The sequence below is a fragment of the Euprymna scolopes genome, chromosome 18 (assembly GCF_053919585.1).
Source record: "Euprymna scolopes isolate OS-2025 chromosome 18, ASM5391958v1, whole genome shotgun sequence".
In the NCBI taxonomy this organism is placed as follows: domain Eukaryota; kingdom Metazoa; phylum Mollusca; class Cephalopoda; order Sepiida; family Sepiolidae; genus Euprymna; species Euprymna scolopes.
Window position 1 is genome coordinate 7,314,763 of NC_136499.1, and position 12,500 is coordinate 7,327,262.

Genomic DNA, 12,500 nt, shown 5'->3' on the forward strand with positions numbered 1-12,500 from the left:
TATAAATTTGGATTTATGAGAAAACTTTTTGTGCTGATGCGAAGAGACAATGGACATGACCTACCATAATAGTTTCCTTTTCTCGTACAATTGCTTTGTAGAATTCCTTCCGAGCTTTTCCTTTCATTCCAGGCCGTTTTGTACTCTTTCCCGACCAGCGCCACAGCTGCCTGGCAGGTAAAAATGCTAAAAGACAAAAAAAGAGGGAAACGGACATTGCGGAATTGATTCGAAAAGATTAAAATTAAAGGTCTGGTTCGGTTTTCAATGGGATGTTGGTTTTTATACGAAAAAAAAAATGATAATAAACAAAAACAAAAAACGACAAAACAAACGTCATTCAAATGTGACATATATTAAAATCTTTTCGTCAAGAACATTATTATTATTAGATAACATTTGTGTGTAATTACTAGCATGGAGACCCGACGTTGCCCGGGAATTAAGATCGACGAATGTTTCACACTACCAATACTTTTATTGTGTTAAAAATAGGTATATTCGAACAATATTCAATCTGCTCGATTGATTGTCTGCTCTAGTCGAAGACCCAACAAGATGCTCCAGGGAGAATCTTCACATGCTTTCCCGCAGTGATTTAGTTCACAATACATTGTAGTTTACATTTGCACTGTAGAGAACCTACGGTTGATTTTATAAAATTATTTTATATAATGGCTTGAATTAAAGTTAAAACGCAAAAACCTAGTATCATGGTTCAATTGTGCTTTAAACAAAGACATTCAGTTCGAACGCGTCCTTATCAAAGAACTTACTGTTGATTTTATACGCCGAATCCTTCTGCTTGTGCGATGATAAAACTTGTAAAGTGCACTTATGATGTTAAACTGTATGAGAATGTTAACTTTGGTCCAAATCAGACTATCCATGTTTTAATTAGATTTTGTCGATTAATGATTGTTGATGTTTGGAGGGGGGGGGCATTCTGATGCAAAACCTATCTAAGAACACTGCCAGACGCATAAAGTACATTTGTGTGAAAGGTAAAAAAAAAAATCAATCCAGCCATTTCGGAGCCCATAGGGAACGAACTCACACACACAATTTACCTTTTTTTTTTTTTAGCAGAAAATGTGCTTGCCCCTCTCTTAGTATGACTGTCATGCTTCTAATATGCATGCACTAGTAATAGTATTAATAAATCTTTCTTTGCGTGTATAAACAAACAGAATTACAGGTAAATTATAGGTAAATTACAGGTGAATAGATAATAAATTCTATATATTCCATTTCTTTTCTCATATCCTTCACAGTTACATGTACCCTTTCATATTAAATCCCATAAAAGCATTACAGCATGTTAATCGCCACAGTTTTCTATTAGAAACAATGGTAGGTGACGGTGGTCCATTGGTTAATGATACGAACTGACGACCAGGGTGTCCCAAGTTCGAATCCAATTCGTTCTACAAAAAATCATTTTCATTTAGGATGTTGGTAACCTTCACGTAATCCTCCCCATAAGTACCTGATGTCTTTCTAGAAATAGTTCTGCCTAGAAAAAATACTAATGCCAACAATCATATATGATGATGATCAGTAAAGCAGTTTTTATTTTAATACTAGCGGGGGTACCCGGCGTTGCCCGAGTGTTTGTTTCCGGGACGGGAGGAGAGTTTTAAAAAATGTTATGGTAGGTAAGTAGGAAGGATCAAACCCGGAGTCATGAGTAAAAGTAGGAAAATAAAGTGTGAAAAAAAAAAAAAAAAACATCTGCAACGTTAACAGTTCGGCCACCAAGAAAAGTCCATTCCAGTTGTTTAGGAAAAAAAAAAAACGACTACGGTAGGTCGGCGCGAACGTGAAAATATAATGTGAATTGTCCAGCACGCTAACCACTACGCCACAGAGCACTGCAGCGTAGTTTAGTGATTTTAAATAACTTCACATGAAAGAACTACGAAGCCAAACCGGTGTTCTCTTCTCAACTGTTCCTTGTGAACGATCCCCAAACGGTGTTAAGTGGTGGCAGGGGAGGGTGGAATTTATTAGAGAGAAAATATTTTACCACTTCCATTGATCTTAACCGATTTTGGCCGTGACTTCTCAGCAGAAAAAGTATAGAAATCTAAGATTATCGAGGAATTTGAGAAATAATAAGCCTATAACACACCTCAGATATTGTTCTGCCGTTTGTGCATATTATATTTGCATGAAATATCTTGATTTTTAATCCTATTAATGTCAAAATCAGACGGGAAAAAATGAGTTCATTTTATTTATATAGAGATTATTTGGGAGTCACCACTTATCAAGGCCCGAAGGCCACTCAAGGATAAAGGTTAATAAATGTAAGGTGTCGTATAGTAATTGTTAATGGTGTAAATTGGGTAAAATTTGATTATTTATGGGGGGGCGGTTCAACAAGAACTTGTTTACATTGGATTTGAATAAAGAAGTTTGTTCATAAGTGCACCATGGAATACGTTTTGTTAAAGATTGTATCCTTAAATCTTAACAAGGGGCGACCAATGCATCTTTTTTTTTTCAGAATGAAGCTGACTGTACAAAACGGCTATAGTTACACAGCTTCAGGTAACCCTTGAGCAAGGTGTAGTACATGTTAATCTCCACCTGATATTATAGAGTTAATACTATTTTGTTACATAAATAGTTAATTCTTAGTCTAGATTTCGTTTAGGTGTTTGTCTTGAACAATTTTTCAAACGATTTTCAACCATTGGGGAAAAATTAGAAGCGTATTTGTTGCTTTTGTATTAAAGCTAACAATTTTCTTTTCTATGAATAAAATAATTGTGCAGCAACATAGATAAACGTTTCTTTAGTTTTATATACATTTTGAAGGATTCTATAAAAGTAGGAACGCCTTCGTTAGATGCAGTTTCTTTATGCTTTTGCAGACAAAGTGAGCGTTTCTTGTAGCTGTAGTCGTTGCAACAGCGTTTCACCGTTATCGGGTTGGGCCGAATCTTCTCCGGCCCGTGCACATTCAACTAAGATTCTGGTCTCAAAGTTTAAATCTTTATCACCAAAGACTCTGGAACGAAGAGGCGTGGAATTGATCATACAGCATCAGAAGTGGATACAGAAAAGGAATGGAGGAATAAGGGTTGGTGTTGAAAAATGAACGTAGTCATCACTGTGTAGAAATAAGAGCAGCAAGAACAGTGCGCCCTGAAAATAAGCCATGCGCACAATTGCCAAACAATAACGTATGCCTAAATTCTGATAGGATGCACAGATATTGAATTGAATTTTCTTATATATATATTTTTTTTTTCACAGTGATCACCACTTATCAAGGCCCGGAAGCCACTCAGGGATAAGGGTTATTGCAAGTACATTACGTTAGTGTGGAGATTTGATGGAGTGTTTACTTAAGGGGGCGGTTCATCAGGAATTTGTTAACATTGGACTTGAAGACATCCAAGTTGTAGTCCGGTGGGAAGCAGGCAGACGGAACAGAGTTCCACAGGCGTGCAGTTCTAAGAAAGAAGCTTTGTTCATGGAATCCGCGTTTTGATTTAGGCACAGATAAAGAGTGGGGGAAATTTTTCACAGTGGATTCAGCTAGACGGGTGTTTTTCGTGAAAGATTGGCGAGGGGGGACCAGGGATTGGAGTTCAGACGAGTACCTGCCATGAAAATAACGATAAAACAAGGATAGGCTCGCAACGTCTTCTGTGGGAGAGGGGTTGCAGGGTAGAGAAAAGGGCATCCCCCACTAAGCCACAAAGTCTATTTTGTACTCTGTCAAGGCATGATAGGCTGTTTTTGGCAGCTCCTGCCCAGATATGGCAACAGTATTCCATCCTTGGACGTACTTGGCTTTTATATAGATAGAGAAACAACCGAGCAATGAAGCCCCAGGAAACATGTATATTTGACTCAAGTGACGACAATGCTTATGCTGACCATGTTTTGCACCATGGTAGCCCTATATCTAAAAAAGTTAATATAGTACAAAAAAAAATAGTTAAAACAAATTCCATAGATCTAACTAAAAAAAAACTGTCTTGCAAGCGTTTACTATGACATACTAGAGATTCTTGATCGCAATATCCGTACGCCTACACGGAGCTTGCAATAAATAACGACATAAAACTGAATGCAGTATATTACGGTAGATACAAATGATCAATTTTGTCTTTTTGATATCTTCAGCGATTCAGCTTATTTAGCTATCCAAACGACTTCCGGTTTTGAAACTACGCACAAGTAAACCATATTAATTAATTTAAAAATCCCACTATATTAAAAAGTCCGTTTACTTAATCTGAAAAGTCTGCTAATATTACGCTCCCTTACTTAATCTTACAATCCTTGCCACTATATTTCGTTCCTAATTATTTCCATAAAACGCTTTTGTAAATATACATTTTTTCTTATATAAAAATCAATTTACGGATATTCTTATTTATTATATCTAAAAAAAAAATGTTCTTTTAATATTATTTCTGTGAAAATCAGTTTACAGATATTCTTATGTTTTCACCAACATTTTCGGCGACGTCTTCAAATTAAGCAACACCGTTTACTTTCGAGGACTTTCAAAACCAGAAGTTGTTTGGATGGGTAAATCGCCATGGTTAACTTTTATCATTTTCCAATACTTGACAAATAGTCTTTTAAGATTTGTCACATTGTTAAAAATTATCACATTTCAAAAGGAAAACATTGCCAGCTTTACAAGACAACATCAAATTACAACAATAACATTCTTATAAATATAAGCAGAATTTTAATAAAAAAAGCAAGTTTTTAATCATTGTATTAAAATAACTGTAAATGGAGCAAAAATGTAGCTCTATAGTTTGAGCTATTAAAGAGTTATGGCAAAGGGGAAATAATTACGTCCTTATTGCCACATAGTTACTGTTTAGTGCTTTTAAATTTACACTTTTTTTAAAATAAGGTTTCCATGTTTATAAAGTGCAGTCTCGTTTTGAAAAAAAAATAAGGGGTTCACGTTGGGTCTATGTTTTCGGTATTTTCTAAGAGTTGGACATATTCGTTTTTTTTTCATTTAAACGGGCATTGTCAACCTATTGCATTTAAAATCTAGCTTGAAGATAAGACGAAGAAATGATAAATACCGGACGATTCTATTTAATGGTTGGAATACTTTTTTTTACATGGGGGTCACCACTTATCAAGGCCCGAAGACCACTCAGGGATAAGGGTTATTGCGTGTACATTAATCAATGAGATTGTATTGTAGTAATCATTAGTATTGGGGGGTTTTGATAGAGTGTCTTACTTAAGGGGGCGGTTTGTCAGGAGTTTGTTTATGTTGGACTTGAAGACGTCCAAGTTATAGTCAGGTGGGAAACAGGCACGCGGCAGAGAGTTCCACTGGCGTGCAGTTCTAAGAAAGAAGCTTTGCTCATGGAATCTACGTTTGGATTTAGGCACAGATAAAGAGTGGGGAAAATTATTGACATACTGTTTTCAGTTTGGACGAATCTATTTGATGATGGGAATATAGTTTTCATGGACAATTTTCCGATAGCAATTTTTCGAAAGAGATTTACACAGACATGCTTTGATTTAATATTCCATCCAGAATGCACTGTAGCTATAGAAGAATACTATGTAAAAATATTGACGCGGTTACTTTACGGTGTATCATTTAGAAAATCGAACTTTTAAATAAAATTATGCTTAAATATCCATCCTTTTCTGTTGTAATTAATTTGTTTATTTGATTATATCATTTCTTTATTTTTTTCATTTCATAATTTGAGGTGTATAAAAGAGTTTGTTTATTTTTAATGCAAATCGCTCCAGACAAGGCATAGAACAACTTGATTAAAGGAGATAAAATAATGATGCATCAAAGTAAAAAAAACAAAAAAACTAGCAAATGATAAGTGTTAGATGGATTGCGACCCAGAAAACAACAATACTTCTCCCTTTGTCAGAAACTTCGCTCATGGAATGTGAGAATTAAAAGGCAAAATAATATTCAATAGAGGGTTGATTCTATAATACATATGCAATCGGCATAAATTAAAATAACATGTTTAAGCGTATTGTACGACCGGGCAACGCCGGGCATCCAGCTAGTTTCAAATAACAAGTAATTTTATAATTAACTGAATTAATTATCGTTTTTTTTTTAATAGCTATAATCAATATTTTCTACTTACAAACAAGTTTTTTCTTTTGTTTAAAGAGCGGCAAGTATGACTGTTCCATTTTATTTCCGTTAAATTTTTATTTCCGTTAAACATTTATTTCCGTTAAATTTTTATTTCCGTTAAATTTTTATTTTCGTTAAATTTTTATTTTCGTTAAATTTTTATTTCCGTTAAACATTTATTTCTGTTAAATTTTTATATCCGTTAAATTTTTATTTCCGTTAAATTTTTATTTCCGTTAAATTTTTATTTTTGTTAAATTTTTATTTTCGTTAAATTTTTATTTTCGTTAAATTTTTATTTCTGTTAAACATTTATTTCCGTTAAATTTTTATTTCCGTTAAACATTTATTTCCGTTAAATTTTTATTTCTGTTAAACATTTATTTTTGTTAAATTTTTATTTCCGTTAAATTTTTATTTTCATTAAATTTTTATTTTCGTTAAATTTTTATTTTCGTTAAATTTTTATTTCCGTTAAATTTTTATTTCCGTTAAACTTTTATTTCCATTACATTTTTATTTCCGTTAAACATTTATTTCCGTTAAATTTTTATTTCCGTTAAATTTTTATTTCCGTTAAATTTTTATTTCCGTTAAATTTTTATTTCCATTAAACATTTATTTCCGTTAAACTTTTATTTCCGTTAAACTGCAGATAAGATTCAGCAGAGAATTAAATCTCATGATTTTACGCTATTAACACTGGAGAGATGGGAAGAAGATGATTTTTAAAATAAAGTATTTATAAGCGATTCATTAGGCATCATAAAATTACCATTTTTTGCTAATTTGTAAGCAGTTAACACATGTTTAGGCCTTCCAGTTTTTATGAAAGTTCTGTTAGGCTTTTAAATTGAGTCTTATTCAAAGAACATGTGTGATAGCGGTATGCGTACGTGAGAAATAAACATTCAGGGTAGACTTTTGAAAAATCCTAGAAAGTTATAGGAGTTGTCCCAAACAAGAAAAAAAAAATTATACTATCTATGAAATGGTTAATAAAATTCTCAAGCTTTTCTGAAATGCCATCATATTTTGCATAAATAAACTTTAATCTAAGCTTGACTTGATCATCAAGTTTTAACCATGAGAGTTCAACAGTTTTATCGGCATTCAATGATGTGTAGCGACACTTTAGTGATCGTTTCATCAGCAGAAGGCGAAAACTTCAATGAGCTTCAAACTTAGCGGGATTTAACCAATGAGAAATGAATTACCTCTATTTATAGTCGCTCTTTATCAGTTACAATCATTAAAACCATTTGCTCTCAAAAAATTTTTAAAAAAACATGGCTGTCTATTTGCGGTTTCAAATTGGATATTTTATTTTATAATTAAAAAAAGTCATCTTGAGAGAAGACTAAGTATTTATGATAGTTTCTTTGTTTTAAGATAAAGAAAATGTGCAAGTGAATTGACATCTGTTCCTTTATAATTTATATAAAAAAAAAATTATTCAGAAAAAAAAACGTGTTGAATTTTCATGGAAAAAAAAATCTGATTTTTTTTAAATCAATTTATTTTAGCTTTAAAAGTTGAAGAAAAATATTTCGCTAAAAATTGTTTTAAATTCGTCTTTGTTTTATTTTATTTTTTATTCATAATGTGTTTTAAAAATTTTCAACTACCGTGGAATTTCAAGAGTTCTTCTAATATCTCTTAATAGAATCTCTAGAAAGTTTTGGAACTGGAGAGTACTATATCACCCGGAAGTAGGAATGAAATTACCAAGAGAAAAGTTCGTCAAAGTTATTGACAAGTTTGCATGTTGTTGTTTTTTTTCGGGAGTACGTATTAAATGGGGATACAAACAAAGACTGTTGGATATTCATTAGTGAAACTTAGTGGGCAAGCCATGCATAGATTTAAGTTTATTTGATGAAACCTTACAAAAGAATAAAGAAAGATTTGAGAATTCATCGCAGGTTATTTTCGTGTTTTCAAAGTTTTTGAACTGATTCAATGATTATTTTACTCACGTTAACACCTAACTAGGCATATCACCACTGAGATGTAAGGGGATACTATTTGAAACCATGCATAGAAAACATCAACAAGATGTTGGTTTATGTTATATTTAAACTTACTGCATATCAGTACAGTGAGGGAAGCAAGTAGCAGGAAGGGAATTCCAAAAAGTAACTGCTCGAGGAAAGAAACTATTAGAGTAGAAAGCTTTATGACATTTAGGGACCTCAACAGTGAAGGGGTGTGATTTTGTCACTAAGCGGGTTTGTCGGGGATATGTTCGTCGAGGGGGCACAAGTGCAACAAGTTCATCAGAGCTCATTCCCTTAAAATATTTGTAAAACAGGCACAGAGATGCAACAGTGTTGCGATGGGACAGTGGTTGGAGCTTAGTTAAGTAATTGGTGCCTATTACATTGACAACTCTTTTTTGGACCCTATCCAAGTAAGTGGTAGATGTATATTTTATTATTTAAGTTTATACAGGATAAATTATAGGCAGAGTTGTACGATGTAAGAATCTTAAATATGAATGCCGATTTGTTAGTTATGTCATTTGTGAAAATAATAAAACTTTAAAACGACGCATAGAAATTTCTGATTTGAATTAAAGTTTATAGGGCAAAATCAAGAAATATGGGATTTTGTGTTCCGAAACCAAGTAGAAATAGCATCGCTATTGTAGAGTTGAACCATATTCTTCATGCAATGGATGGATATATGGTTTCTCCAGTTGAATCACAAGACTCTCTCCTACAGAAAGAAAGGGGGAAAAATCAAAGGATTGGATCCAAACAAAAACAAGGAATTTTAAACATGAAAAGAATAAAAAAAAATTCTGGAAATCCCATAAGAGAGAAATGATTCGAATGGTAAAACAATGGTAAAACAGGAAAATGCGATGCTGAAGAAGGACTTTCTAGACAGAAAAAGAAAGGCGATCAGAATTGTTATGAATGGTTGATGACCCTCTTGTAGTGGTTGCCTTCTGATATCAAATGGCATCGTATTGAGAGAGTACATGAGAATGGTATGAAGAAACTTTGTTATGGATTTTATGATCACGAGAAATGAAGCACTGTTGTAGGGAGCAAAAGGTCCTTGTAGATGCCTGCAAACGTCACTACAAGATTGCCGGATAGATCAGACGATAATGTGACTTAAGAAGAGTAATTTTAGCAAATCCATACAATGTTTGATAAGTTTGGTTACCGCTTATCATATGGTGAAATGCAAAGTATTGTCAATGTTAGTTAGGTTTTGATACTGTGAAGACTGCAACAGTTGTCTTCCCTTAACCGTGTAGAGTTGCTACCCAGTGTACGAGTTTATGATGACGTGTCATTTTTCTTTGAGTAACTTAGTGTTATCTTCTCTTTGTCTGTACATAAAACGAGTCAACATGTAAATAAAGACAAACGGTCTTGTTCGTGTCTGTGTTAAAACTACAACATGCTACGTGTTAATTAAGTTATATTTTTGTCAAGCGTCGATATGATTTCCAATATGAATGTTATACGAATGAAACAAGGTATGTTTGTTTAATTTAATTCATAATTAATCATTAAAGGTTATTAATTAACTAATTAATTAACCAGCATAAAGAACTATTCATGTATGTTGTTAAGTAGTGTTGCAATTTAGATGATTCGCAAATGGATCGTAGTCATTTTATGTGAAGTTGACTGAAAAAATTGGGATATCGACTAAGAATTAAAAGCAAGCGCATGCAATTTTTTTTTTCTTTTAACATTTTTTTCACTAAACATGCGTGAATAATTTTGCAGGGTCGACAAAAAACAAAAATGCTGATAAAATAAATAGGATTCATAAACAACTCACAAAACAATGCATATGAAAAAGGCAATAATGAAAACTAAAGTTGTGGAGGCGAGTATGGAGTGATAGATCAAAGAGGAATCAGTTGGGCATGATTGAAGAGCAAGATAAGGCATAGATGATTAAGGCCGGGGAGTTACTGCTGAGAGGAGCAGGGGTGATTGGGAGTCAAGAGGTGAAATTAGTGATCCGGGAGATCGAAAAAAAAAAAAAGGACGGGTGATTGAATGTATAGTGAGGCAAGAAAGAAGCATGGGTGATTTGTGAGGGGCGTTTATTAGAGAGCATGTGCAATTCGAGATAGTGTCCACCGGAACTATGTTCGATTTTGGGCGATAGTGAAACCTGCTGAGAGTGACAAAGGAGATTGTTGGGTAATCAGTCGATATTAAAAAAAAAATTTCAGTCCACTTGACATAAATTGATAAGATTGCTTTTTGAAGTGATCAGATAAAGAAGGTCTGAAAAGGGGTATTATCGTTGTGGGGTCAATGAAAGGGATGGCTATTTGGAGGAGGGTAAGGATGGGTATTTTGTGATTGAAAAAAGGTTTCATTAGAAATATTGAATAAAAAAACATTAAAAAGACATACAACAGCAATGATCGGTTAAAAAAAAATGGGTTGGTTGTCGATGAAAAGTGGGCCATAAGGAAAGAATATCCTTGATGATATCATTGATAATATCCTTGATAATATCCTTGTTTTTGAAAAGATGAGAAAAATTTGGATCTAAAATATATATCATGAAATAAAAATATTTAAGAAATAAAAAAATAATTTTTAAAAAATAAAAAAATATTAAAGGCTAATCATAATTAGATATTTAAAAATTAAAGGAAAAAAAAGATAAAAACAAAAATGATTTTTTTAAGCCAAAAGACTAGGAAAAGGGATGAGTTTATGCAGAAGAATTTTTTTCATAAGATAGAATAAATAAAAATAAAAGACGAGGCTGTATTACTTATTTGCCGGGAGGTCGCCTTCGATTTAAGTGACGGTTGACCGCTTCTGCTTTGGAGGCTTTTAAACGGTCTAAGATTTGGTTGAAAGCACGTAGTTTGTAGATTGGCAAGCGGACGATAATTTGAAAATTAATTCACGACCTACGATTAATGCATTGAAAGAAACTTAGGTTAATAAATTCGGAGAGGTGGACTGCCAACATTTGAGTTGATGGTCTGCGATTTGAGAGCTTAGTTTACGCCATACGATTAATTTTATCTATTAATAACCTATCGTTCGTGGTTTGGTTGACGGTTTTAAATTTGGGTGATTGATTGATGGTTTTTGATTTAGTTTTTTTTTATCAGGTGTTTTTATAACGGACTTAGAACTTTGAAGAGGGACATTACGGTCTCAGATTAGGGGTAAGTTGTTTAAAACTTAGTGTTTGGAAATTGAAGATTTGATGATTGATTACAAGGTGGACGTTGTCGAGAGTGCGCCCCCTCTAAATTCATTTTTTTTTTTTTTTTTTTTTACCTTTTCCCGTTAATATCATCGATTACAAACTTAAGTTTCAGATTATAAAAAAAAATTGAAAAAATAAATTTTTATAACTTTTCACGGTGGGGTTCGGTTTTCAATTATAACGTTGTACTAAATTGCACACGAACTTTCTGACCACGAGGAATAGATACATACATACATACATACATAGATGAGAGTGGGAGGAGGGAAGATGGGGTGGGGGTGGGGTAAAGAAATCTTTTTTTTAACCCCTCCGTTCCAACCCCTACTTTCCGGTCACATCAGAGAGAGTTGCCATTTTTTTTCATCGTGGTCAGAAAGTTCGTGTTTAATTTAGTACAACGTTATAATTGAAAACTGAACCCCCACCTGAAAAGTTATGAAATTTTTTTTTTTTTTTTCATTTCTTTTTTATAATCTAAAACTTAAGTCTGTAATCGATGATATTAACAGGAAAAAAGTACAAAAAAGTGAAAAATTGTGGAATTTAGAGGGGGCACTCTCGACATCATCCGACGATTTAAATTTTAGGCGATCGATACATAGTCTATGATTTCGGGCTTAGTTAATAGTTTATGATTTGGCGATTAATAGACTACCTATGATTGAGGCTGCATACTCAATAAAATAGTGGGTAATGAAAAATTTAAATACACCTAAATGTAAATAGGAAAATAGGTCGGCTTTTCTTTTGATCTTTGCGGTGTTTATGCATATATTACAATAGTTTTGGTGGTAAGACATCTGTCGGAATGGATTAGTAAATCATTGGTAAACACAATAAAATCAGAGGAGAAACCAACGCACAACAAATTAGTCAATTGGTTTTTATAAAAGCACAATGTCAACTCGTAATCATCACGAAGTTGACTTAACGAAAACTTAAAATACAAAAAATCGCTAACATGGTCATTCCGTACATATTCTTTTGTTGTATGTATATTATTGCCGAATGCTAGTAAATATTGTTAAAATTAACATGTTCGTTGTGTGACTCTTACAGGTACAAGTGAGATAGGGCTAACGAGTCAGGTGTGTAATAGATATATATTAATTGGCAGAAGTCTACCTGGAAACTATTTTTAAGATGAAAT

General features: G+C 33.1%; 1 protein-coding gene across 6 annotated transcripts in view; it reads right to left on the bottom strand.

The window, feature by feature from the left end:
* Positions 1 to 12,500, bottom strand: part of LOC145297491 (uncharacterized) — a 241,128-nt gene that overhangs the window by 5,379 nt on the left and 223,249 nt on the right. For all 6 annotated transcript variants that reach the window (XM_080143383.1, XM_080143382.1, XM_080143387.1 and 3 more), the window contains one exon: positions 65 to 186. In XM_080143383.1, coding sequence (XP_079999509.1) covers positions 65 to 186 — 122 coding nt within the window. The remainder of the gene's footprint in view (positions 1 to 64; positions 187 to 12,500) is intronic.